The sequence below is a fragment of the Aquila chrysaetos genome, chromosome 6, assembly GCF_900496995.4.
Source record: "Aquila chrysaetos chrysaetos chromosome 6, bAquChr1.4, whole genome shotgun sequence".
NCBI classification, from domain to species: Eukaryota; Metazoa; Chordata; class Aves; order Accipitriformes; family Accipitridae; genus Aquila; species Aquila chrysaetos.
The window spans coordinates 43,275,749-43,301,605 of NC_044009.1; the positions used below are offsets into that span (position 1 = coordinate 43,275,749).

The 25,857-nt window shown below is 45.5% G+C and overlaps 1 protein-coding gene across 1 annotated transcript; it reads left to right on the plus strand.

The window, feature by feature from the left end:
• Positions 1-3,362: 3,362 nt before the first annotated feature.
• Positions 3,363-24,511, plus strand: SCTR (secretin receptor). The gene is made up of 13 exons (XM_030018104.1): positions 3,363-3,477; positions 7,408-7,534; positions 12,230-12,340; positions 16,249-16,352; positions 16,655-16,752; positions 17,732-17,864; positions 19,056-19,209; positions 19,301-19,361; positions 19,902-19,971; positions 22,767-22,858; positions 22,952-23,090; positions 23,274-23,315; positions 24,330-24,511. The coding sequence occupies exons 1-13, from the start codon at positions 3,433-3,435 to the stop codon at positions 24,504-24,506; spliced, it is 1,353 nt and encodes a 450-aa protein (XP_029873964.1). The 5' UTR covers positions 3,363-3,432; the 3' UTR covers positions 24,507-24,511.
• The last annotated feature ends 1,346 nt before the right edge of the window (positions 24,512-25,857 follow it).

A 25,857-nucleotide genomic window follows, 5' to 3' on the forward strand; every position in this document is an offset into this window, starting at 1 on the left:
TTTTCTGGGTGCACCTACCTCTTTCTCGTAGCTTCACGTGCGCAATCTGCCTTCGGTGGGGCTTCGACCGTTTCAAACACCAGGGGAGAAAGCAAGCTAGTGCTTTTCCAAACTATCCATTCACCTCAGCTGAGTAAACAGACTAAGTTTATTCTCCACCTGACAAGCTGGGGAGATGGTTGAAATTCTTTTCTCTTGCGGAATGGATCTGCTGGAGAGACTTGCAGGGGGCCGGGCTGCCCGAACCGGCTCCCCAGGGCAAGGGGAGATGTCTCTGCAAAGTGCTAAGTTTTCTGCGTGGCACAGTTTGGCCCTGAAAATAGACTTGCCAGCTCCAGACCTTAATCGCAGTGTCCCACAGTGAACTTGTTAAGGTCTATGGGCTTGCTGGGTTTTTGTTCCTATTTCCAAGAAAAAGGCCGTGGGAACATAGTACAGCAAATAGCATGTTAACATATTTCTCCTCCCACAGAAACACAATTCACATGTACCTCTGTCTGTTTGGACAGTGATAGTTGAGTGTAAACCAGAATCCATCTCCGCTTCCACATCAAAGGAGCTAAATACGAGGCACCTCTGGAAAAGCACTCTGTGAGGTTTCCTGAGAGGTAGCAAATCAGTGGAAAAGGTTGGTGAAAAGAGGGGATTGTCACCCAACAAATCTGCAGATTTCCTTGGGAAGGCTAGTATAAATAAAGATTGTGAACTAGGAATTAAATAGGTGATTCTCACCTCAGTTTTATCTCTATATTCAAAATATTAGATGAAAAATGCATGGCCTGATTGTCAAGCTGTAATAGAGGCATCGCAAACAATTTAATTATTTAGCAAAGGAGGCAGAAAAATGAATTATTAGACTGAAGCACTAATGGAAATTTTAACTACTAATAAATAAATATTTAACATCAAAGTTGGTTAGTGTTTGATAAGTAAACAATCCTACAATCAGAGTAATACAAAGCAATTTCTTTTATTTACTCCTAAAGTTACAATTAAATGTCTTTCAAGATTGCATGAACAAATTCTGATGTTTCATTTTTGGTTTAGATTACAGACTTGAAAGAAATTCCAGCTGTGACCAATTTTAAATGGATATACTGAGTAGGAATAAAGGTAGACGCACACAGCCACGTGCAACGCTACATTGTTTAATTAAACAAACACCTCATTTCAGGATATGTGAATTCTCCGTAATAATTCTCTGTAGTCTGCTGCTGCTCTTAGGTTTCCCAACCTGTGCTGTCTGTTTCGCTGCAATGACAACTGCTGCCCTGCTAGTCAAGCAATGCTTTGCACAGGTGAGAATTTTCCAGGTTTTATTTTGCGTTCAGCTTCTTTCAAATGCTCAGCCTATGCATGAACATAATGGGAGGGTCACAAAATATTGGGCTCTTCATTCACACCATTGGTGCTTAAATCCAAGATCGTTGCTTCGAAACTCCATTGCCTATTTCAGAAAATGCCCCACATTCAGAAGTACGTTCAGGAGCAAAGCTCCCTCGATTACACAAACGCAAGCAAGAGCGGTGACTTTTGGGGAAGCTGTTACAATATGAATGGAATAATAAAATATTCCTTCAGCCAAAGGAAGAGAGAGAATGACTTGGCACCCCACTGAGACGATGCAGCAGTGCCAGTGTGGTTTCTTCAGACTACTGTGATGACATTGTCTGGCTGCCTCTCAGACCCCCTTTTAACAATTTGTTTAACCCTTTGACCAATTTCAGCCAAACTCTGTGGGAAAGCAGAGCTCTTCAAGAAATGAAAGTTACTGCAAGTGTAGTGTGGACGGGGGCAAGGAAGACTTGCATTCATTTGCCCCCTGCGAGGGAGACGATGCTGTGTGAGCGTGGCAGCTGGGCAGTCGGCACACGCAAGCCGGGTGGCTGGGCAGGACAGACGTAGGATGGAGCCAGAGCAAATACTGCTGCTCGCCTGACTCCTGCTCTGGGGAGAGACGAGGGTGGTGTGTGGGGAAACAGAGAGCATCGCAATTCAGCGGTCCTGAGGAGCGCATACAGAGCTGAGCTGGAGTTGCCGTGGTCAGAGTGGGCTTGGGAAAGGGCAGCACTCGCTAGGAAGCCCGGATTCCTTCATTGTGCTGCTCAGCAGATGACTTGCTTAATCCAATGGCTGGATTTTCAGCGCACGGGTAACGAGCCATATGTTTTATGGCCGTAGTCATTGAATTTACTGGTAGATCTGGAGCACACCTGCATTCTAGGCAGCCCCTCATCATATTGGACCTGTCTGGGGTGATGGGTGGTGGTAAATTGGAATAGGCGATAAAAGATGTTTCGAGACAAGCTGAGGACTGCAGTGCTTTGAGAAAGGGCACTAGTGCACGATGCAAACTTCAGCTCTTTTTTGAAGCCATATTCATTACTGTGCTACAAGTGAAGTTGGCAAGCAAGGGTTCGGAGTGCCTGCCTTGGCAGCTGGGAGCCCACAGCCAGGGTAAGCATACAGCCCCTTTATAACACTTTTGCCACAGAAACAAAACCTGGAAAAACCAAGAGTGCTATGCTGCCAGGGCAGGGGACTGCTGAGGAACTGCCTATGGGGAACTCAGGACGGGTAGAATCTACATCCCACCAACGAGGTACCACAGGGAACCAAACGCGATGACATCTTGCAACCTATAACATCAGACTGGCTGTTTATCTGGATGTTGGACGAGAGGGTGAAGTCCAGGGAGCATTTAGAGTCCTCTTTGGAAGGGGTGGGAAGAGCAGAGCCCCTGTTTGCCCTTTCTCTGGTGCCTACCCCAGGCTCGAGGTCGTCTTCAGCTCCGGCGGCTGTGCTCGCCTGGGCTTGGTGGGAGGCATGGGTAGCCGGCTCTCCTGCAGCAGGCTCTGCCAGCCTCCTGATTTCTGGCTCTCAGGGATGTGTGCTCGCTGCGGGAGGTATGTGCAGAGCTGTCGAGAGCAGAAGCAGTGCAGGCAGCCTTAATCACATTCTTCCAACTCTCTTTCTCAGCAGGACACTTATTCCAGGGCTGTATTTCCCCTTGATTGATTACCTCTGCCATTGTGGGGCTGACATCTTACACGGGACTCCTGCTTGGTCCCTTATCATGGGAGCATGAGGAATGATCATTCCCCAGCGACACCCATCGATAACAGTGAATAATAGCTGGGAAGGGAGGCAGACGATAGTAGGAACATGCTCTGTTATTCTTGGGACAGGAGGCTTCTGCAGAGGAGGAGGAGAGCTTGGAGGGTGGATGGGGGCGTCCTGTCATTGCTGATGCTCTCTAGGGCTCAGCAGCTGGAGAGAAACGTTGGCTAAGGATGGTCACAGCTGGGAAGGAAAAAAAGTGAGGAGGGAAAAGGATGAAGTGAAAGGAGCTAGGAGCCACGCTGGAGAGCATACAGACAGCCCGGTGACCTCTGGTGCACGAGGGATGAAGGAAACAGACTGTGATTGAATATGTGGACCATCTGGGTGATCATCTTCTGGATTTCAGCTGTCCTGGTAGGTGCTCAGAGCTATTTATTCCCAATTGCATGGAATCACATGTTGTCTGAGTAAGTGCACCTCTATCTCATGAAGTCGTGGTGTCTTTGTTTAAAAAAGTCTGTGTAGAAGCTGGGATTTTTTTATTTTATTCTTGCTTCTGCTGCTTCCTGCGCTAATTGACAGTGGCCAGATGGCTAGGTGCTGGATGCCTCAGTTTCCCCATCTATATAAAGACAGCAGTGTGCCTCAGTTTCCCCATCTATATAAAAACAGCTGTGTTACTAACCTGCTTTGGTAAACATAGCAGGTTCTGTGATGAAGGAGAAAAGATTTGATGCCATTTATGGAAGCTTTGCTGATTTATGCCAGCAAGCAATCCCCTAAGGGGGAATGCCCACCACTACCAATGCCTCCCTTGACTCAGGTTGAAGGAATACAAAGTGATGTTTGACCCACAAAGTTTGGTTTCTTTCTTTTAGCTTTACCACTTTACTGGGAATTTATGTGGCAGATTGTCAGTGCTGAGCTCTGGGTGCTCAGACCGGCTGGGAAGCACAGCTGAACCTGGGCTGTAATCTCCAGGTGCTGCTCACCTTATTTAGATTTTGAAAGCATATAAAATCAAGACTGAAATATGTCCAGCCTGGGTGTGAGAAGTTGGGAAAGGATCAAACTCTCAGCAAATGTAAAAAATCACTATTTCATTGCAACTAATGGAAAAATGAATCTATTTGTCCCAGCGGGGGATTTGGTTCACACTCTGAGAAAACCTGAGCTCTGCCTAGACATTTTAATTGCAGACTGAATGCAGTCTGCAAACTTTTTTGCCTTTTAATCATCTTCCACAATTAAAATAGCGACTGTGATGGTTTTCTTGTCATTTTGGTTTCTTATTCTTAGGTAATGCCTGAAGGACTCTGTAAATAGATGTCATTGCTCAGGGTGCCACTGAAAGCATCTCCTTCCACTTGTTCTCTTTCTAATCCTTCAAAATACGTATTTTGATTTTGCCAGGCATCTTTTGTTCTCCTTTAAATCCTCCCATTAAACTAAAACCACTTACTTTCGGATTAAGTGGCTGAGAATTCTGTGGGTGCAAATATTATTTATATTAAATAGTGTTTAGATCCATTCATTTCACATGTTAAAAACTGTAGTTGGCTGTTGCTGTCAATACCACAAACTGCAGCTTTCTGCCCGTTCTGGACATCTGGTTATCACAGCTATTTCTGTTTGGAATGGTTTTGGCATCTTATATTTTCTTTATACAAAATACGAGGAAGTCTTGACCCCTCAAAAAAAATCTGACAGCCTGTGAGCTGTTTCAGCGAACTGTCCAGGAAGAGATGAAGAAACGGCACGTAGAGGATCCCATTTTCCTCCTCGATTTCAAGGCGCGGGAGCAGGCTGTTTGCTCCCAGTTGTGGCCGGTAAACATGAGGGAGACCGAGCACGGCTGGTAGCGGAGTGGGGTTCTCTGGCCGTGGCATGGGAAGCGGGATTTCGCGTCGCTCGGCAAACAGCCGCGCCGGACCTGCGATGGCCCCGCTCGTGCCCAGCCTGCCCCGTCGGATGCCAGCGTCGGCAAAGACTGACCAAGGGACAGCGTTTGTGGAAAACAAGGTCTTTAAACCAGCACCCGGAGGCTCTCTGCTTTCTCTGGGTTTAAAATCCTGTTACCCGCATGTTTATTACCAGGGAGTGGTATCTATCTGATCAGAAGAATAGGGTGGACATCACTTGGGGGGTAAAACAGTAATTGTAAGGCATTAACTCCACCGTATTCCTGCTTGAGCAACACATTTTATGTAAGAAGATAATGCTGCATCAGATCATCAGGGTCGTCTTCACAGCTGAATGTGCTAAAAGCGTGCACGCTCATTCTAGCCGAAAAGAAATAACGCAGGCTTTAAATCTCTTTCTAAAAAAAAAAACTTTCTTAGGACCTACGTTCCTTGAAAGAAAACAGTACCCACAAGATGCATAGCCTTTTTTAAGATTAACAATTTTCCTGTTTCTGAGATCATTACGAATGTGATTGCTAGCATTTATTTTTACATATGTTCAGTTTCAACTTGAACGACCCGCATGCAGACCAGACCGGGTCTGTTGGCTCCTTCAAATGCTCAGCACTAACACTGTTTTTAAATGTATTTTCAAGGCGACTTTTGGACAGAGATACTACAGCAGAAGTATATTGTAGGTCTTAACTGTCACATTTGTACTTGTGAACTCTGAAAATGTACTAGATTGCTTTAGTATTGGTAATCAAATAGGGAACAATAGAGAATGATAAATAATGCGCGTTTAAAAGAAACTGTCTATATTTAGAAATTATCAAATTCAACGTTCAGCTAACAACTGAATAAATGCAATGACATTTCTTTAGACATGTTACTCCAGTCAGACATTTCTATTTTTTTCAAAGATTAAATGGATTTTAAAAATCTATTTTTTTCAAATATTACATGGATTAAAAATGCATTTAAATCTTGCATCAGAGGATAGTTTATTTCATCTGAATTCTTTGCATGTGTGATTCCAGAAAATTCATTACGTTATGCAAAACCAAATGGTTTTTAGTTTATTTATTTCGTGATGCACAAAGGAGAAAGATTTCTGAATTTAAACACAACAAACCAATTAGATGAGGCATGATATGCTGCTGAAAAGATCAAACTTTGTTCAGAAATACAATACCCAGAATACTTCCAGTTTAAATGAATGGGAATATAGTCGCTGATGTCTGTTAGGCTAAAATTTAATTGTAGAAAAGTAATAGTTCTCATTACAAGCTTTTCAGTGATCATTCTTTCTCCTAAATCTAATCTAAAAGTGATCAGCAATGCTACAAGATTGATTAAGTTGAGTAGTAATATGATGCTGCCGGATTAACTTTTCCTACACAAAGTACAGAAAAAAATCTATCATCTGATACTTTTCAAATAATACATCCTGATGACTCACTTTTAGTCTTTTAAGTATGTGTGTGCATATACCTATGCAGATACATATATCTACATATAAGTTCTACAGTGGGAATTTATAAAGATTTTTGGGTTTGTTCATGAGGGAGGAATTAGATAATTTGTTATAATGGGAACCTGCTTATAGTCAGTATTTTTATTGTCAAAAATAATAATAGAAAATGGCAAAAACAGTAAAAGCACTTTTTTACTGCAAGACATAACAACTGGGACCTTGTCCTGCAAATCATTTTGCAATGATTTTTAATACATGCAATTTGAACGGTTGGTAGCTGTTTCGTACATTCGTTTTAGTCCAGTTACATATAATATAAACTGCACATTTAATTGCTAAATCAGGATTGAGTTAAGACTAACATTTCCACACTGCCTTGTGAGAAAGGAGGATGGGGCAATACGGGAAGGTGAGAAAATGACCTTAGGACAAATTGCTGTCTAGGTTCTCGCGAAAATCTGGGTGAGATTCTGCTTTCAGGTTGGCTCCTACAGCTTCTTGATCAGTAGCAGTGAAACAGGCTTGGGTGGTCTGCAACCAATGGACATATTTGGATCACTTGTGCCCAGGAAAATGACCTGCCAGGTCTATGGTTTAACACTGCCAGGGGCGAGTAATTAATTCTCTGTTGCTCTATGACAGTCCAGCAGTGTCCTTGATGTTTCTGCAGTCTTGTGGAAGAGCATCCTGCTCACGTACTTAATTTAGCAGAATAACACATTCATTTTTCTCAATAACAGTAATGTCAGCAAAAGGGAGAAGGCAGAAACTCAGTCTGTGCTTGCCGGCTGCTACTATAAAAAAGCAGACTTAATTAGGAAAATTGACTGTATTTCAAGGAAATATTGCCCACAATCAGTTGATAGGGTTGCATGGGGAATGGGAGCATAAGAAGGGTAAATCCTGTCTAGGGGAAGTAAGTTTTAAGAGGAAAAGTGATTCCACTGCTTTTAAAATTTGCAGATCAGAGCTGTCCCACCTGTCTGTGACCTTTTGAGTGTCCTGAAAAAGGAGGAAGAAAACTGTGCTGAGACTCTCTCCTTGGAGGCGAAGAACAGAACGCCCGAAAATGATCTGCTCCTGAGCTCAGGTAAAGGCTGAATGAATGTGCACAATGAAAACTGCTCTCAAGTGAGCTGGGTGGCCTCAAGACCAGATACCCCCACACTCCTTCCCATAGGAGGCATGGACCTTGTATGCATCTCTCATTTAGGAGCAGAAAACCAGGTAAGATCTATTACAAGGCTCTGAGAGTGGGATTTTGACCTTACTGTGACAGAATAGTCGTAGGAGCCTTCAAACTCAGCTGCTCAACTGCAGTCCTCACAACTAGGGAGCACACCAGCAACAAAATCTTGCAAATTGCAGAGGATTTGGAATTCTTCTCATCTTTGACAAGGGTATTTTTATAAAGTCAGCCCAGCAAGTGCAAATTTACGTACTGTATTTGCCTTCAAAATCAATGAATACGAGCAGCCAACATTTAAATCACGTGGCCTGAAGGTCCTCGTTGCTTCCTCCTTGCTCTAACTTACTGTCATGTAACAGAGCTCTTGCATTTCAGAGAGGATTTATCATCATATAAAGGAGTTTTTTGGCCTGGGAAGATCTTGTGGTACTGAGTCCTCATCATGTAGACAGCTTTCCTTTCTCAGCTGAGCAAGTGCATTCATGTGCAAGGGGTCTCAGCGCAATAACTGCAAGCAATTATTGAAGCTTGCCTATGAACTGTCAGCTCCCCCAGGCAGCAGCTGGGTCAGCATCTCACAGAGTACGTTGCATGGAGGCAACAGATGTCACTATTTTTTGTGCGTGACCAGCCATCGCCACTAAGGATGGGTTTGTGTCATTCACAGCATCTCGCAGACTGAACTGTTTCTGGGTGCCTTTTGTGGACCATGACATGGCAAGCTCCTCACCAGTGTGGGAAGTGAAGGAGCTTCCACGAGATGTGTGTGTGCAGGGTGTCCTGGCCAGAGATAAGCTACCGTGTGGAGCAAGAGTTGAGGCTTTTTCTTAGTTTCAAAGACTTCCTCTCTAGCAGAGAGGGTTGGAGACACAGAAGTGTTTCACTATGACCTGGCCCAAGGGCAGGACTCAGAGAGAGGATCTCTTGCCTGGTTTCTTCAGATGCCTACCATTTTTCTCTGTCTTTGTTTTATCCCTGTGAGCCTTGAAGACTGAAGGGTGTGAGCACAGCTTCAGGGTATTATGCCCATGGAGCAGTGGCAGGGTACCTTATGGCAGGTTGCCACATACTCCAGAATACAGATCTATCTATCTCATTGCATATGAGAATTTTGATGATATGAATAAATCAGTTTTGTTTCTTTCCTTCCCTGTTGCCCCCCACTGAAGAGGAGGGTGGTTTGACAACCTATTTTTCTGCTTTGATCCTGTGACATGGCTCTAATGTTGAGCTCTGCATTTCCTCTGCACCAGAGCCCCAAAGATGCAAACAAGTTAAACTTCACAGGACCGTGCAGGTGTGAATGAACACTAGCATTAGCAGGCAGTACTGTTTTACAGACGGTCTCATTTTATCTCAGTCAAGTAGTAGCTCTTCAGCAGAGACTTAATCTAGTTTTAAATTGGATCCAAATCTTACAAATTCCCCTGAGGCGTTTTGTTACTGGAAATTTTAAAACAGGATAATTCTACTCCCTGTGCCACTCTCCCTAAATCTACAGAGAGAGAAGTATAGGATTGTGTTAAATCTTTGAGAAAGCATTTCTAATGGCTGTCAAAATTGCCCTTGTAACTCCGCAAGTCAGATCAAACAAGGCATACTGCTGTGGGCTCAGGGCTACCCACATAGGAGAAAGGTTTAAACTGAAAGTGGCCAGAAAGACTAAGCCCCTCTCTGTCTCTGTAACTCTGCAAACACACCTTCTCCTGGCAGTGAAAGCCCAGAAGAATAAAGAGGGGTGAGATGCACATCTTTCCCCAAGTAATGGCTCCCAAAGAGAGAGCCCAGGAATTTCCTTCTGCTGGTCTTTTACTCAAGGAGGGTTTGTTACCTTGGTAAACTATGGAGTAATGCTTTTATTCTGGGAAATAATGCATCTGAAAATACCTCCAGCCTTTAATTATCTGCACATCTGAGGTCTGTGTGCAGAAAATCCCATACAGGGACGTCAGTTTGAAGAAGAGAGAAACAAAGCTCTGGGGATTCAGCGCACACCCTCAGTGGGTCACGCAGGGAGAGAGAAATGTGGCTTTGCAGAGCGTAGGTTGCCTTTCACACCCCATCCTTCCTGCATCTACCCCAGGAGCTTTGACTGGTGCAGGCAGGAAGAAGGACAAAGCGGAGGACAAGCTTCCATGGTGCTGTCTCTGCTGCAGTGCTCGCATCTCTGTGAAAACGGCACAAACACACAGGATTAGTTGCTGGTGCATCAGGCACAAAGTACCTGAGCAGTAAGTGTTTCTTATTCTCCTGCAGTACAAGGAAAAAGGGACTCTGCCTTTGCGACACCATTAGCTTGGAGAAGGGAGGAGTGTTACACTAATGTAACCCAACTCAATAGTTATGCTCTTTCGTTTGCATAAGCGAAGATAGGATAATTCTCTCAAGTGCAAGGATCAGGGGAGGGAAGCTGCTGGAGGTCTGGGACCTCTGGTCGTGGCGACACCGTGTATTGCTGCTGGGGGAATGCTCTATTTGCTAATTGAGGGAGGTCCCAAAGAGCACAGGGATGTCAGGGAGGTGCTGCTGGGCTCTGCCTCCACCCAGGAGGCTCTTTAGCTAGGTAGGGGTGGGTGGCACCAGCTTTGCTCCCTGAGGAATGGCAAGAAGCCCACCTGCAGGAGGAATGGCTCAGCTGGTTTTTATTTTCTCCTCCTGGGCGGAGACCATCCCAACATCATAATTTTGCCACATTTTTCTGTGCAGAGTCTGATTTGGGGGCTTTATGCCAGTGGCGTTGGCATGAAGGTTCAACAACACAAACAATGCAGCATGGCTGGGCATAAATATCACCCAAGGCGATGTTTCATTTGCCATTAAACTGTTGCTTTGAAGTAAATGGTTACCAAGTCCTATAAACATTGGCACAGGGAGGACACCAGAGCTGAGGTGCCCTGGCTGTGTAAAGCTCTGTATTTCCAGGCACTAGGACTGTTGTGCAGGATGAAATCAATACATTTCTAGAAATGTAAATATTTTTGTTGGGCTAATGGAGGCTGGCCTTATAAAGCATGAAGCATTTGAAGAAAGCGTTCAGCACTTCCTCCCCTCCGCTTTCAGTGAACGTGTAGGGCATTCGGCACATGCCAGGACCCGCCAGGCGTGGGGTGGTCCTAGCATGCTCCAGTGGCCTCTTTTTTCCCCTGTCACATTACAAAACCCACAGAGAAGGCTTTGCTAAAACCAATGACAGCGAGCGGAGGCAAAAGGGAAACAGCCTGAATTATTTCAGCCTATGTCTGGAGAAGAGCAAAATAAGAAAGGCCAGGATTGCAGTTTCTCTGTGGCACAAAGGGCATCAGCTGTAGCTCTTCTCTATTAACGCTCTGCACCACGGGCCAAAATTCATTCATGCCAGCTTCTAGCACCTAATCAAGATGTCTAAGTTGAGGCCACCGTCGTGCTGTGCTCCATTGACCATCAGTTCCCTGATGCATCTCTACCAGCCCTGCCAGAAGGCAACACAGACAAGCCGAGGGCACAGCTGGAAAAGCCCCCCTCACACCCTGACTGACTGTAGGAGGGGACCATGACAAGCCTGGCCTTCAAATAAGCAGCCCTTGCACCTAACTGAGGGAAATGGGGTGAATCTGGGCAGTGTCAGTCAGTCCCTGCAGCTGACAGAGGTGGCAGAAGGTGCAGGGAGGGCAACTGAGCCACAGGCTCATGCCTGCAGAGAGCCCAGCGGGACTCCAACTTCAATGGCTGCTCTGAGACGGGTCCTCCAACTGCCATGTCACACTGTCAGAGGCCTGGCCTTGGAAAGAACAACAGTACGGGCAGATTTTGCCAGAATATTGGTGTGTACCCATGTTTTGCCCTGGTCTGTAAATGTGATGACCTTCCCTTTACAGTCCCAGGGACTGAGAGCTTGGCAAAGTTTTGCTCTCTTGCAGCAGAAAAGCCACTGGGACCTGCAGCCAAGCCCAGTGAGTGGTCTGTTGGCGTTATTCACTCCAGTACAGTCTTGGCATAATGAAAGAGATGAACAAGCAGAGGAGTATTTATGGTGATACAAGGATTACATTGATATTGTTCCCCTCTGCCCTTTCCCCAGTATCGTTCCGAAGCTGTTTAAACTCCTAGTCAAGTTGTATCTTTTTCTTGAGGGTGACTCAAAGTCACATTAGGGTGGCTCAAAGTGGAAACTTTAGAAAGACTGAAAAGTGAGCTAAAAAATTCACATCTGGTTTCCTTCATCTTTCCAGGGCCATTCAATAGTTACCAGAACAGAGACGGGTAGCCAAGGGCCTGACGCAAAGTTCGCAATGCCCCGAGCTGCTCTTTGTCTGGCTAGTAGAGACCAGTGGAGTCAAGGACCAGCATGGGATGGGCCTGGAGCTTGCTGGGGCTGGTTTGAAGCAAGCAGGACCTGTTCTGTCCCATCCAGGTCTCGACAGGTCTCAGCAGGACTTGCTCTGTCTCATCCAGCTTGCTTTCCAGAGTACTGAGCATCTTTGTTCCTGTGGACCTTGGGAGATGTTGCATGGTGTTTCGTTGCTTGGAGATGTTTCATAGAGTTTCACTGTTGGGAGAAGTTTCATGGTGTTTTGTCACTGGGAGATGCTGCATGGTGTTTCATTGTTGCCCCCCCAGGCAGATGTGCTGGAATGTGGGATAACATGAGCTGCTGGCCTTCGTCCGCTGTGGGACAGACTGTCAATGCTCACTGCCCTGAATTCTTCCAGATGCTGACTGGGAAGAAAGGTAACACTAAAAATATGCTTTTCTTGCCCAGGTGTTTTTTATGAAATATGTTATTTACAAAGATGCCACTGTCAGGTCTGAACTTGAAGTGAAATTGTGTCCCTGCTTCTTTTAAAGACCGATGGTCACTTAGGAGCTCCGTTTCCAACACTAAGCTAAACATGGGAGCCTGGAATCGAAGTAGCAAGATGTTTTAAGTGTTTATTTTTCTTAGCCAGGTGGAGAAAAGTGTAGGAAGTAAATGCTATCCTGAAAAGCAGTTTTGTAGCATAGTTTCTTAAGGGAAAGAGTTTTCTCCACTAAGGTTCTGTGTTTATGTATTTTTGTCTGTCTTTCCCCTTCTAATAACTCCTAGAGCCAGTGGCTGATCTCAGCTGAGCTTGACAGGGACAAAACTTCACACAATGTTAAGTTCATACAAGTTTTGGCAAAACAGCCAGCCAAGTAGGGGGAAAAGATCCCTTTTTTGCCTCCATCAAGAGGAAATCTGCACTGGGGATTCATCCCTTGGCTGTGAGAGGCTCCACATGAGTGGCACAAAAGAGATGAGCTCAAGCAACGTTTGTTGTCCTTTTTCTGGGATTTCTAAGATAGAAGTGAAGTGAAATTTATTCCCAGTATGCTACAGTAATCATGAGCCATTAAGTAGGAGTTTCTGCCTGCTTTCTGTTCATTTCTACTTTTCAGCAATGCCCAAGAAATGTGCTTACATTTCTCTTTAGTGAGTTAATGATTCAAATCAGAAGAGGGTTTTGCATTCTTCAGTTATAGGACACAGATTAATGAGGTCCACTACTTACAGAAAAGCAGACAGATGCATTTTTTGGAGGGAGGAATGGGAGACAAAGTATTAGATTGTCTAATAAAGATTAGATAAGTCAGAAGAGAAGCACTTAGTGCTTTTTAAATAAAATCAGACACAAACCATTCAGATTAAAATAAATACCGTGCTATTTTCCGTACACACAAACAGTAGCTGCCCATTGAATCCTATAATCTGGTTTAAAGACAGAGGATAAACTACACAAAGACACAGATCGCTGAAGAAATCATCCGTTTGCCATGCGCTCGCAAATCTTTACATAGTGATACCGGCCCTTAAACGCATTAAATGAAATTCTTGCTGGTACAGCCACTAGAGGGAACTGCTCCCTGCCTCTGGCCTTCATACCGGGGAGGAAAACAGGAATTTGTACATCCAAAGGTCATAATTAGATCTCAAATGTGCATTGCGTTATCTTGGAGATAGTCTAACAGCATTAAACTTTAGTTGCCCTTCTTATCGAGAAGCTGGGAGCCGAACCACTTCTGATAAGCAATAATCAGAGTGACAGTGTTCAAACACAGAAACCCAAGACATGGTCCATTGGCATTTGCATCTTATTTCGGTCTCTGCATCTGGCATCTTGGGTCAAAGTCAGCAATAGTTTATTCTCCTTCTCATAGCCACATTCTTCTCTGATTTTATACTGCGGTTGGCTTGTGACTCATGCGTTTAATTACTGCTACAGTCGTTCCCCTGTTTTAAGCAATTTTGCAAAAGAAAAACAAAGATCTGTTTGCTTGAAAAAAAGGCAAAAGTTTTCTCTCCTCACCACTTACAAAGCAGATGGGCAGCCACAAATGCCAAAGACCCCTACGTTAAGGGACACAGATAGCTCTGAGCTCTGACCAAACCCTGGTCTCCATGCTGTTGAGCTTTGTGCTGACATCGAGACTTGCATTTGCAGCCCAGACTGTCTGGCCCCTTCCCACGTAAGAGACCAAAGAAACAAAAGAATCTGGAGCCAAGTAACATAACTGAAGTTCACATCCAGACCTGCACATTGTGTCTCAGGCAAGAAACAAGGAAAGGTGCGACAACTGTGGGGATTGAGGCAGAGGAGAAGGCCACATCAGACGGCCCCAGTTCCACAGCCATCCCTTTAGCCAGTGTTTCCCCTTGCCTAGGCAACTCCCAAAGCCTCCCAGGCACCAGTGAATACCAAGCACCGATCATTAGACAGACTGCAGACCCCGAGTCAGCTCTGAGTGGGGCATGCTGCAGTTTCCCGTGTGTGTGTGTCACTCATAAGAAAGTAGCATTGCTAAAATTTTCCTCATGTCCATCAATATAATATGCCCTGCATAATATCCCATGCTTTGCGTATAACACAATCGCATACACACACCAACACAGAACTTCACCTCTTCTTGTTTGATCTACTTTGACATCCTCAGGCAAAAACCAGTTACAGGCATGTTTACAAGCACAACACTCTGCTCTGAGTTAAGTCTACGTGTCTTAAAAGCTGAAGTAGAGAATTTGCCACCATACCACTCCCTCGCTGAGTGCCAAGGCAAATTGGGGAGAACTGTTTGGGAGAGCTGTTTCTCTCCTGTTGTTGCTGCATTGCATCAGGGCATAGAAAACCTGCCTTAAAAAGCAAGCCTGGCCCTTTCAAAGATACTAAGCTGGAACAAGATGTACATAAAAGCGTCAGAGTAACAGTCTGATACTGACACACCCAGAGCTCTTCCCACTTGGAGGTCTCAGCATGTTTGCTGTGCCTTGCAGTTTTACGGAGGTGAGTTCAAATCAAGTGCAGACATGCTCTCAGGTCACCAGAATTAGCCCAGAGGTAGCAGGAGCCCTGACTCTGTCCTGACAGTCCCAGCAGAGCTCCAAAGAGCATAAACCAGTGCCAAACGCTGCTGCATGTGCATCTCCCCCTGTTCCCTCAACACTGCGGGGATGTTTTGCAGGAACTGGATGCCCTGGAGTCCCCATGGCTAAATGCGTGGGCAAAAATAGACTTTTATGGTGCCTTCTGGCAAGGCTTCTACTAAGAAGGGCTGCTGGTTTCAGGCCCTAAGTCCTTGCTAGTATTGCCATTACTGCAGCAAAGCCAGGATTTCACTCCATGTTTCTGAAGAGTGGCTCCTATCTGATAGATTAATGTGATTAGGACAGTGGGTAGTGGTTTTACTTCTTTGTAAAAGTTTCTCTTCAGCACATAAGCTACATGCCTGCTAGGGTCATTTTCTTCCAGTGAGATTGTAAGGTGTGTAGGGCAGGACTTCCCACTTCCACTTTAGTGTCAAACATGAATACGGACATGTTCAAACCTGTCCTATTCAACTATATGCAACTCGCTGGGGATCCATCTCACTCAGCTTTAGGAGTCTAAAAGTCAGATGTCCTAGCAGAAGTCAGTCAGACAAACTGCTCTCTGTGGATGTCTGTCTGAAAATGAGATTAATTCTGCAAATGCCTCTTTTTCTCCACTGACTAGAAAGACAGCCACGAGGGACACAGTTGGACTCAAGCATTTAGATTTCAGAAGTCTAACTTAAGTGAGGGGAATCGCATCCTAGCCTTTAATTTTTAAGTAAGCAAGGAAATCAACAGTGTAAGATAATGCCCAGACCTGGCTGTGGGGACAAGCCTTTTAGTTTTCATTTCAACCTCACCAAAAATCTGTGACCATCTAAAGTTTTGTGTTCTTTTCAGACCATGACAAACCACAGTAAGGAGGTGGGAGCATTCAGGAAAGTATCAGATTTGCATGGAGTATGAATCTGTGATTGAACAAGTCATGTGTTTGCTGATCCTGGAATACTGGCCAAGAAACACCAGATGTACCGAACAGTATTATTTATGTTGCAGTTAATAAAAACACATCCATCACAGTCATCCCTGAGTGGGCAAACAATATTATGACCCACACAAGTACACCGGGCAAGTATCAACATAATTAGCTCAGCTGCATTTCACCTCCAGCTATGCAGAGTGCACTGCCTGGGGGAAAATATTCTCTTTGCGCTTGGAGCAGCCCTACACCTTGATGACTGACTCCCGAGGAGAACAAAGATACAACTGGAAATGATCACACCTGGTTTTGTCTTTTTTTGTTGTTATCACACAGGTTTTGTCTACCGAAACTGTACAAGCAAGGGTTGGTCAGACCCATATCCGAGACCTGATATCGCTTGTGGCTACAACGTCAATGACACGACAAACGAGGCGAGAGTGAGTCTGAGTGCCTGTAACCACAGATTCCCTGCTTTGGGGCCCTGGGGGGGGAAACACGTTAAGGAGAGACTGAATGATGTTATGATTTAACTCAGGTGGGGTTACTGATACAGGTGTTTTTCAGCATAAATGCTTCCTCCAAATGATCAGAATAGGTTGCTCAGGGTAAAGCTTCAGTAGATGATTTTACAAGAAAATGTCTTTGTTAAATAGGAGGAGACAAGACATGTTTCTCTTGGTATGGGCTGATTTCTACCAGACAGTCAAAGGTTAAGGTGTGAATGTATGTTCCCCTGCAGCGTTCCTATTTCATGACTCTGAAGACCATGTACACCATCGGATACTGCACCTCCCTCGTGACGCTGACAATAGCCTTAGCGGTCCTGGCCTCTTTTAGGTGAGGAGAAGCATCTCTGGTTTGTGTTTGCCAGGACTTCTGGTCATCTCAGCTGACACAGATCCTTCTGTTGGCTTTCAGGGCAAGTTAAAAATTGAAGTGTTTCTGAAAACCTTCACAGAAGTCAGTGACAAAAATGATCTCTGAGCCTTGTCTCCCAGCAAATGTCAGGGCTGCTCCTCATATTGTGCTCTCCTGTCCTTTCCAAAACGTAGCTGGATGTATTTTGCAGCCTGGCGTTTGCACCACCTCTCTGCTGAGGTCTTCCCATGACTTCAGTGTCCCTTAGGCAGAGTGTCTTTCCCCCTGCTGTTCTTTTCCCCACTTGAGACTGTGGCTAAAACTCTGCTCCAAGTGCTGCTGCACTGACTTCTGGGGAGGCGTTTCAGGTTTACAGCAGCAACCTGACAGTCGGCTTATCTTCACGCATCCTTATAACCTGGAATTTGTACTTTGCTGCTTATTCAGTGAAATGAATTTTCCTTACAGTAAGTGTCAGGGCAGCACCCCTGGGCAGAGGGAACCCCAGCTACTTTGCAAACTCGTCTTCAGGCTGCACGGCCTCCAGACCCAGATTATGTGGAGATTTAATACAGAAAACATTGCAGGCACAAGTGCACTGTGCAGGCAAACCAAATAAATCCACCCAGGTGTGGATAAACACCTTGGGTTCATGTTACTCCAGAAAGGAGGGAGGGAGACTAGACCAAGCATATTGGCGTGAAATCGCAATTCTTGTGGCAGCCTTCAGCTTGGTTTAGTACCTGAGTGGAGCAGACGTGACTTCAGCTTTTTAAGGTCTTCTCTAGGCTATCCCTCTTGGGAAATGCATTAGTCTTCCTTTCACAGACAGAAAAACAGCATTCCTAATTTGTCAGTTTAGCATTAATAAGGATTGAAACCTGCTGTTCACAGCCACAAGCTACCCCCGTTGGCTAGGAATGTAACTTCACAGGATCTTTCTCTCTTTTTGTAACAGAAGACTTCGCTGTACAAGGAACTACATCCACATGCACCTCTTCACATCGTTCATTTTGCGAGCCTCATCCAACTTCATCAAGGATGCCATCTTGTTTTCCTCTGATGACACGAATTACTGCGGGGCATACACGGTAACCCTCTGCCTTCCAGCTTGCTCCACACCTCAGTTTCCCAGCAGGATCCCAGCAGTAGCTAGTGTGCAGGGAAGGAAATCTCTGTCTCAGCTTTCCATTCAGCATGAGGAGTTACAGGAGAGGAAAGGTATGCCCTGTCCCTCTCCATGGCTCGATCCTGCGTGTTCATTGTTCCTGGCTGAGATTTCCCTGTTTGGGGGGATTCTGTGGTGTGAGGACACAAAAGCAGCCCAGGCTGGAGCATACATGCAGAAACCCAGGTGCGGTTCCTCCTGGCTATAAATGCCTTTACAAGTATTGGAGCAGAGGGCATCCAGGTCAGTGTGAAGTAGACACCTGCATTCATCTTCTTGATTGTGTTGACTTGATGGCCATAGAAGACACCAGGAGTTCAGCACATTGACCCAGAAATGCCTAAACATGGGTGTCTCAGGCTGTGAACACAGGATACACAACCAGGGTGGAGATGCTTACATGGATTTTAGATCCTGGTAGGTGGGGCTGGCAGGAAAAGTATGAGAACACATTAAATATTGCTGACTCATACTACAGTGTGAGACCCTGATAGTAAGATATGAGTTTGCACCCCAAGAGCCTGGAAAAGGAACCTCCCAAATTTTGAATTGTTTTTTCCTTTTTCTTGGCAGCAAAATATCTTGAAATCTGGAGGGGGCGGGGGGACCACTGGAGATGATGTTCAATGCTTTAAACCAAAAGATAAAAATTAGGGAGGGGGAAAAAAAAAAAAAAAAGGCTTTTTTTTTCTTTTACCTCCCCAGTTTTGCTGGATCTTTGTTGCTGAACATTTTGAGCAAATTTTAACTTGTCTTTATTGACCCTTTTTCTCAGGAAAAAAAAACACTGACAAATACCTTAATGTGCTTCTCTAAGGTGATATTAGTGCTATTGATACTAATAAGGTCGTGATAGTGAAACTCCTCTAAGTGAGGCAGTAACCCAAACCCATGCGTCCATGACACATTTGGTTCTTGTTAGTGAGGCAGTTGATTAATGCATTTAAAAGTGCCAGTCCTGCTTTGTTGTCATGTGAACACCTGTCTCAAGGCCACCCGTTTAGTCCCCTAATTGCCATAAAGTCTCTATTTTCCAAGATTTATTTACAGCTCTCTCTTTGTTAGAAGGTAGATATGAACCCGGGCAGAAGCTAATTGTCCTCTCTTTCCTCAGGCTGGGTGTAAGCTCACCATGGTCTTCTTTCAGTATTGCATCATGTCTAACTACAGCTGGCTCCTCGTGGAGGGACTGTACCTCCACACTCTCCTGGTTATTTCTTTCTTCTCGGAAAGGAAATTCCTCTGGCAGTTCATCGCCCTCGGATGGGGTACTGGTTCTCCTTTCAGTAAGAATAACTGTGGGTTTGTTTTGCCTTTGGGATGGGCTTGTGGAGCAGTAACTAGCTTTTCCAATTGCAGGTGCCCCAACCGTGTTTGTGGCTGCATGGGCAACTGCTAGGCAACTCCACGAAAATATTGGGTAAGCTGCATGGAGGGGGGGAAGGTGGCATGCCGGGGGGAGCACGCAGCCCCTGCGCAGGCTACTCCACGGGGTCCTGCTCATTTCTAACCACTGGCAGCCAAGCAAACCAACCACCACCCTGCTATGCTACAAGCCTGGATCCTGGTGTGGGTGGGAGTAGAGGTCCAGCTGAGCAATCTGAGAAAAAGCCTCAAATTTCATTTCAGCATTTTCAAGGGTAGGAGGTAGCCTTCAAGTATGCACTCAGCCCACAATGTTTTCAGCATCTGTATTTGACTTTCTGATCGGTGAAACTTTGTTCTTTTCTCTTCTCCCTTCCAAAATTTTGAACAGTGGTTGTACTTTAAGGGCAGGATATACTTTTGTCCAGCACAGGTAGACAGTTTTCTGTCAGACACGTTATAGCACTAAGTGAGAACAGGAAATTAATTTTGTAGAAGGCAATAGGGGCCTATCTGAAGTGCAAAACAGACTAAACCTCTTGAAAAGACACCAGTGTTTTGATAACTGACTGCACCTTCTCTTCTATTTTTACAGGTGTTGGGACATTAACACTAATGCCAATACCTGGTGGATCATTAGAGGCCCTGTAGTTTTGTCTATTTTTGTAAGTCTTTTCTGGGACAAGCAGATTCAAACTGTATTTTCAAATATTGTGAAGTCAGAGATCATCTACTCAACATGCTTTAGAAGTGTGTTAATGAACTGCTCTTAGACATGTGCCTGAACTGGTGTGACACATGAATTACTGCTTAAGCAACTTATGCTCAGCAGGATTTAGTCAGTAACTAATGCCCCGAAGCTAAGTTCACAAGAAAAGCTAGAGTGTCCTCCCAAGAAGCAAGAGCCTGAAGAAGATCAGGTTTCCACATCCTGTTGATTTCATATGAACTTGGCTGGCTTGTGGAAGCTTGTTTTGGACTGTTTCAAGGAAGGCTCCGGAGGAGAAACGAAGTGGCTGTACATTTCAGTACAATCGCCTTTGTGTCTCCCGGTCAATGCCCCTCTCAGCAAAGCCAAAACCAACTTGTCTTACATGACCATTAGCTTTTGTTTTCAGCAATGAAAGCAGCTCACAGGCTGCACGCACCATATGTTAGCGGACTGCAATTATACTATTATGGCATTGCTTACTGAAATAAGGCATAGGCATTGAAACTCAGTGTGAACGTGCCCAGTACAAGGCAGTAGCGATGTCAAGAACAGTTTGGTACATACAATACTCCGCACCCATGGTTTGAGCATTTGCTGGTGCTCACCTTCAGAGTCTTAGGTACCAAGGGGCTGGAGCTGCTTCTTGGAGATAGTTCTTCTGCTCGACGGAGATGCTGTGGGGCAGACCACTCTGCAGTGATCTATCTGAAGCCCTAGTACAGAAACACGTGAACTGTTAGTTACTCTCAAGTAACCCGCTGACAATCCAAGTGAGAACGCAAGGGTTGGTTGAGGTTTTTGTGTTGCCAGCAGGAGCCATTATGTTTGCAAAACACAAACTGCAACACTTGGCACGCTCTCTTGGAAACTCAAGCAGCAGAGGTGGTGGGTTAAAGTTCTGCTCCCATTTACCACTGAGCAATCCTTCGCCCCCACAAGACAAGCAGAAGACCACACAAGTGATTCAGGATCAACTTAACGAGGCCACAGCATTTCTTTTTCTTAATGAAACAACCCTTACGCTCCAGGAGCCACTCGGCAATATTTAAATGACAAGGCGGCCCAGGCATTCCTGCAAGGCAAAAAGCGCAATCTTAATTTATCTTTTGACGGCCACCACCAGCTATCCCCTTCCAAGTTTCCTCAAGATCCTGATCACATCTAGCTTAGTCACTTCAGGCCCTGCCTCTTTACCTAAAAGAGGCTTTTCTCAAGCCGCGAGCCACAGACAAACAAACAGCCAGACCTTCAGAATTCAGATCTAATCTCTTTATTCCTCACGGCGCACGGTCTTTAGCAGTTCAAAGGGCAGAAAATCAACACCGATAAACTCCTTTGTGCTCCTAGGCTAACATTCATAGCTGCGCTGCCCGCGGCAATCCCTCCCGGCGGGCAGACCCCCCCGGCCCCCCGCCGCAGTGGTTCTCCACAGCCACAAGTCCTGCTCAGCCTACACTGGGTTAAAAACCCCAGAATCCCCAGCCCTGAACCTCCTTTCCCCCCCCAAATATTTCAGTCTTCCCTTGGTGTTCCCCACCCCTAGCTCCTCCCAGCTCCACTCCTTTCCTCGCCCCTCCCCAGCTCCCCAAACTTCCAGCCCTCTCCAGACACCCTCAGCAGACCAGACCGCGCAGCTACCGTTGCTCCCTCTTCATCCAACAATTTAGGGAACCCAGGGACATCCTGGGTCTGTCCCGTCTACAGCAGACCCCCTTCTCTCAGGGAAGCCCACCACCTCAGAGCCCTGCTCCAACACCCACCGGCACGTAACAAGCCACCGCGAAGAGGATGGAGGGTGCACCACCGCGAAGAGGATGGAGGGTGCACCACCGCGATGGTGTTTCCAGGCGGAGGGGAGCGTTAAGGGCCTTGCCGCCGTGCAGGGTGTCGCAAAAGGGCTGCGGGTGCGGGTCGGCAGGCTGTGCGGGCGCAGGAGGAGCGCAGGGTGATGGTGATGATGATGATGATGATGTCGGGAGCCCCGATGCGAAGGGCAGATAAAACCGGGGTTGCTCCCTGGTGCTCCATGCTGGGCGTGGGAGAGAGGCCCGCTCAGGCTGGCTCTGCCTCCCCTGCGACTCCCACTCTTTGCCTGAGGGTCAAATGAGCAGAAACAGCTATTGCTTCAACCTTTGCCCAAACTGAGCGGCAGATCAGCATTTTTATGTGATAGCCACCCTTGCAGAGGGGGAAAATGCAAAAGGAAGAACTTCAGTGTTGACTCTCTCCTGTCCCCACTTCTAACTACTTTGCCTCCATCATCCCGAACCACATTGTGTCTTTTGGCAGGGAACAAACTGCATTTGCAGTCCCAGTTAGCAAGCGGCAGCTCCAGTGCTGCCCCTTTCCTGGCATCCAAGGTGGGGCCAGGCTGCGCAAGGTGCTGTCTGAACCCCACAGCCAGAAGGGATCCCACCAACGCGCCTGATCTCCCTGCCCTTTGGTGATTTGCCCAGGTAATAAGCCCTGATCAGCCCCATAACTAAAGCTACAGAAAACCAGTGGGGAAAGCAGTGAGCACCTAAGCCCAGGGTGGCCAGGCAGGCTGGAGAGGCAGGAACAGGGATTGGGATGGGGACAGGGACACGGACATGGGCAGGCCAGCCCCAGCTCCTCTTTTCTGCCTGCTCAGCCAAAACACCCCAAACTGGCTCTGCTGATACCTGGCAGTACATTAAGTGGTTACTGGGCATTTGGTTTTGTTGTTTGGGTTTTTTTTTTCACGTCCTTCCTTTTGTTTTTTTTCAGATTAATTTCATTCTTTTTGTCAACATTTTAAGAATCTTGATGAGGAAGCTCAGCTCGCCTGAAGGACGGAGCAGTGATTTCAACCAATACAAGTATGTCCCTTAAACCGCAACTATGCCACGTGAGCCCACTTGAGCTCCTCTTGCTCCTTCTACACTGGCTTTCCCCTCTGTTTTCGTTCTCAGGAGACTTGCAAAGTCAACACTCCTCCTCATCCCTCTGTTTGGGGTCCACTACATCATCTTTGCTTTTTTCCCTGAAGATGCAAGCAGCGGCACAATGGAAATTCAGCTGTTTTTTGAATTGGCTCTTGGATCATTCCAGGTAATATCTGACAAGCTATTATTTCTTTAAAATAAGAGAAAGAGGTGTAACATGTAACTCTGCAACAGAGCAGAGTCCCAATGGCAAAACCAAGCTGCCTGATTTCCCTTGAGATGCCTTATCCCCATTCAAAAGCTGAAACCGCAGTTCTAATTCTGTGACCACGGTTCTTTTATCTTTTAGGGCTTTGTCGTGGCTGTACTTTATTGTTTTCTTAATGGGGAGGTGAGTTTTGTGTATATAACATTCTTTTTTATTGCTCAAGCATGCCTCATTAATCAGTGGGATACATTCTCCAATGAATTACATGTTTTATCTGAGGGTTTTCTGCCCAGCTACCTAATGTCACTCGTGAAATACCTCCTAGACCTGGCAAGCCTAAGTAATTGTATGCCAGATGCAAACTTCACCTCTCAACCATTGCAGCCCTTTCGTAAATCTGCATTATTACTGTCTGGGAATGGAGGGTGGGAGTACCATCCTGCACACAGTCACACTGACAATTAACTGGTTCTGATGTATGGTGCTATTACCTGTCATCTCATGGCTGTTTTCTTTGCTTGATCCTTGGGAGGGAATTTATGAAAAGCTGTATCCAGTCCAAGTTTATTAGGACTCTAATAAGGTAAAGCTTTTGGAAGAGGGACCATTTCCTTTGTGGTTGTATGATAACTCCCAGGCTTCTGAGCTAGAACTTGCACTCTGAAATGCTGCTGCTGGTAGAGGTGGGGGGAGACATTATCCAAACTGGGAGATCCTGAGGCTGTTGGAAGGAAAAAAAAAAAAAAGCGCCTAAGTTTGGAAGAAAAAGTCACTTTGAAATGGAGGAGGGGTTTGAAATACTTTGACTAATCCTTTAACAGGGTTCAGAAAAAGTTGTTTTGAAAAGAAAGTCTTCATTTTTTTACCTTAGAATGCCAAAATGTCTCGTTTTTATAACTAAAATAAAAATCTTGGAAAAATCTAAACCAAACACTTACTGAGGCCAGCTAGACTCTGTCAACAGTTTCACCTGCAATTAAAAACAGGTTACCAGAAAATTGTGTGGCTGCAACAACAGTATCACTAGAAGTGACAAGAAACAGGCCCTACCCTACCCCCTTAAACTGGGGGTTAAATAAATAAATCCAAACCTTGGCAAAGGTAACCCGCTCTCCTTTTCCTGTTATACTGCTCTCCGCAATGCAGGGCTCCAAGATAAACTAGCTGAACTAAGTATTTTGTGACCTTTCCACCTAGGTTCAGCTGGAAGTTCAGAGAAAATGGAGGCAGTGGCACTTAAGCAAACACTTGCGTCAGCATCTCAGCACCTCAGCGAGTAATGGAGGAAGTGGCTTAACTCAAGAGATGCAGATGGTGAGGTCGAGCCCACCAGAGCACAGGAGAGCAACCCTCCAAAGATCAAGCGTGCTTTAACACTGTACACCTGGAGGATACCTCCATGCTCAGATACACATGGTTAAGTCCCACGGACCATGCTGGGATTCTTGTGTATGTATCCGAAAGCGGGACTTGGCTGTAGATCAATGGTTCTTGAAGCACATCTGTTCATTTATATCCTGTGTAGCACCAGAGTTATTTTGCAAGGCAAAATGGGGCCAAAACATTATGCTCTTCCGTGGGTTTCTGGCCACAGTCATTTGTGTTTCTTTCCACACCAATATTTTTCAGTTGCTATTTCTACCTTAAATGTGACCTTTCGTTTTCCATGTGGCTCTCCAACATGTTCCAGGCTAAGCCAGGCTGGTGAGTTTTAGATGTTCTCTATTTCTTCTACTGTTGAAGCTGGGAGGACATTCAATTTTCTACAATGAAGGTTACGATCCATCCTTTAACATGGCCCATGGGTTTGAAATGCAAAATTAATTCATCCCTAAAATTTACCAAGATTCAAAGTCTTTCTGTTGTGGTGGTGGATGATGGACACTGAGAACATAAAGCACAGCTGAGCCCCTGTTTCCTCTCTGACTGCATATCTGTTGCTCAGGTACGCTCCAGTGACAGGTTCAGACAGCTTGCTTCCTTTGCCTCTTCTAACAGTGGAGACCTTGGAAATAACAGTGGTCCAATTTGGATCTTCGTCGGTTTTTGAAATGGTAAAAAAGCTATTATAGCATATTCCAAGGGTGGCCAAGAAAACTTTAGTGAGATGGGTCTTTCCTATTGTGTCTGTACCTCTGAGACTTGTCCAGCTAGTCTTTGAAGGGAATGAAAAGCCTGTGAAAGCCCTTGAGACATTTAAAACTCAATTGTACTTGACAGTACAAGGTATCTTGTGAAAAACACCACCATAGTGGCTGGCAAAAATCTCTTTAGAGCCTATGATCAGTCAGCGAGCTGAAATCTGCAAGACTGCACACTGTAATACGCTGTCACGAGGTATATGAGCTTCTATTACAGCTTTATGTTCTTGAGGATAAAATTGTTAAGCAAATTTCCCTAGTCTGAGTGGGAAAAGGACAAAATAATTCATCCGACAAATGCAATCAAACCTCCCACTTGATTTTGTATCTGCATTTCCCCCCCTTGGGGCAATTCTTGCCTGGTTTTCTTCAAGGGCAAAGATGACTGAAGAGAAAGCACTTCTCCCTCCTCCCTATCACCTACAAGACATTGGCAAAACATGCATGGTATGTCAAATACTGACGGAGAGGCATTCCCCAACCCCTCTGCCAAAACTGCTCTAACGAGCTTTTATTTGCACCAAACTGTCGTGGTAGACTTCTGCCATTTTACCAAAAGGCAAACATGCAGAGTAATTCAAAGG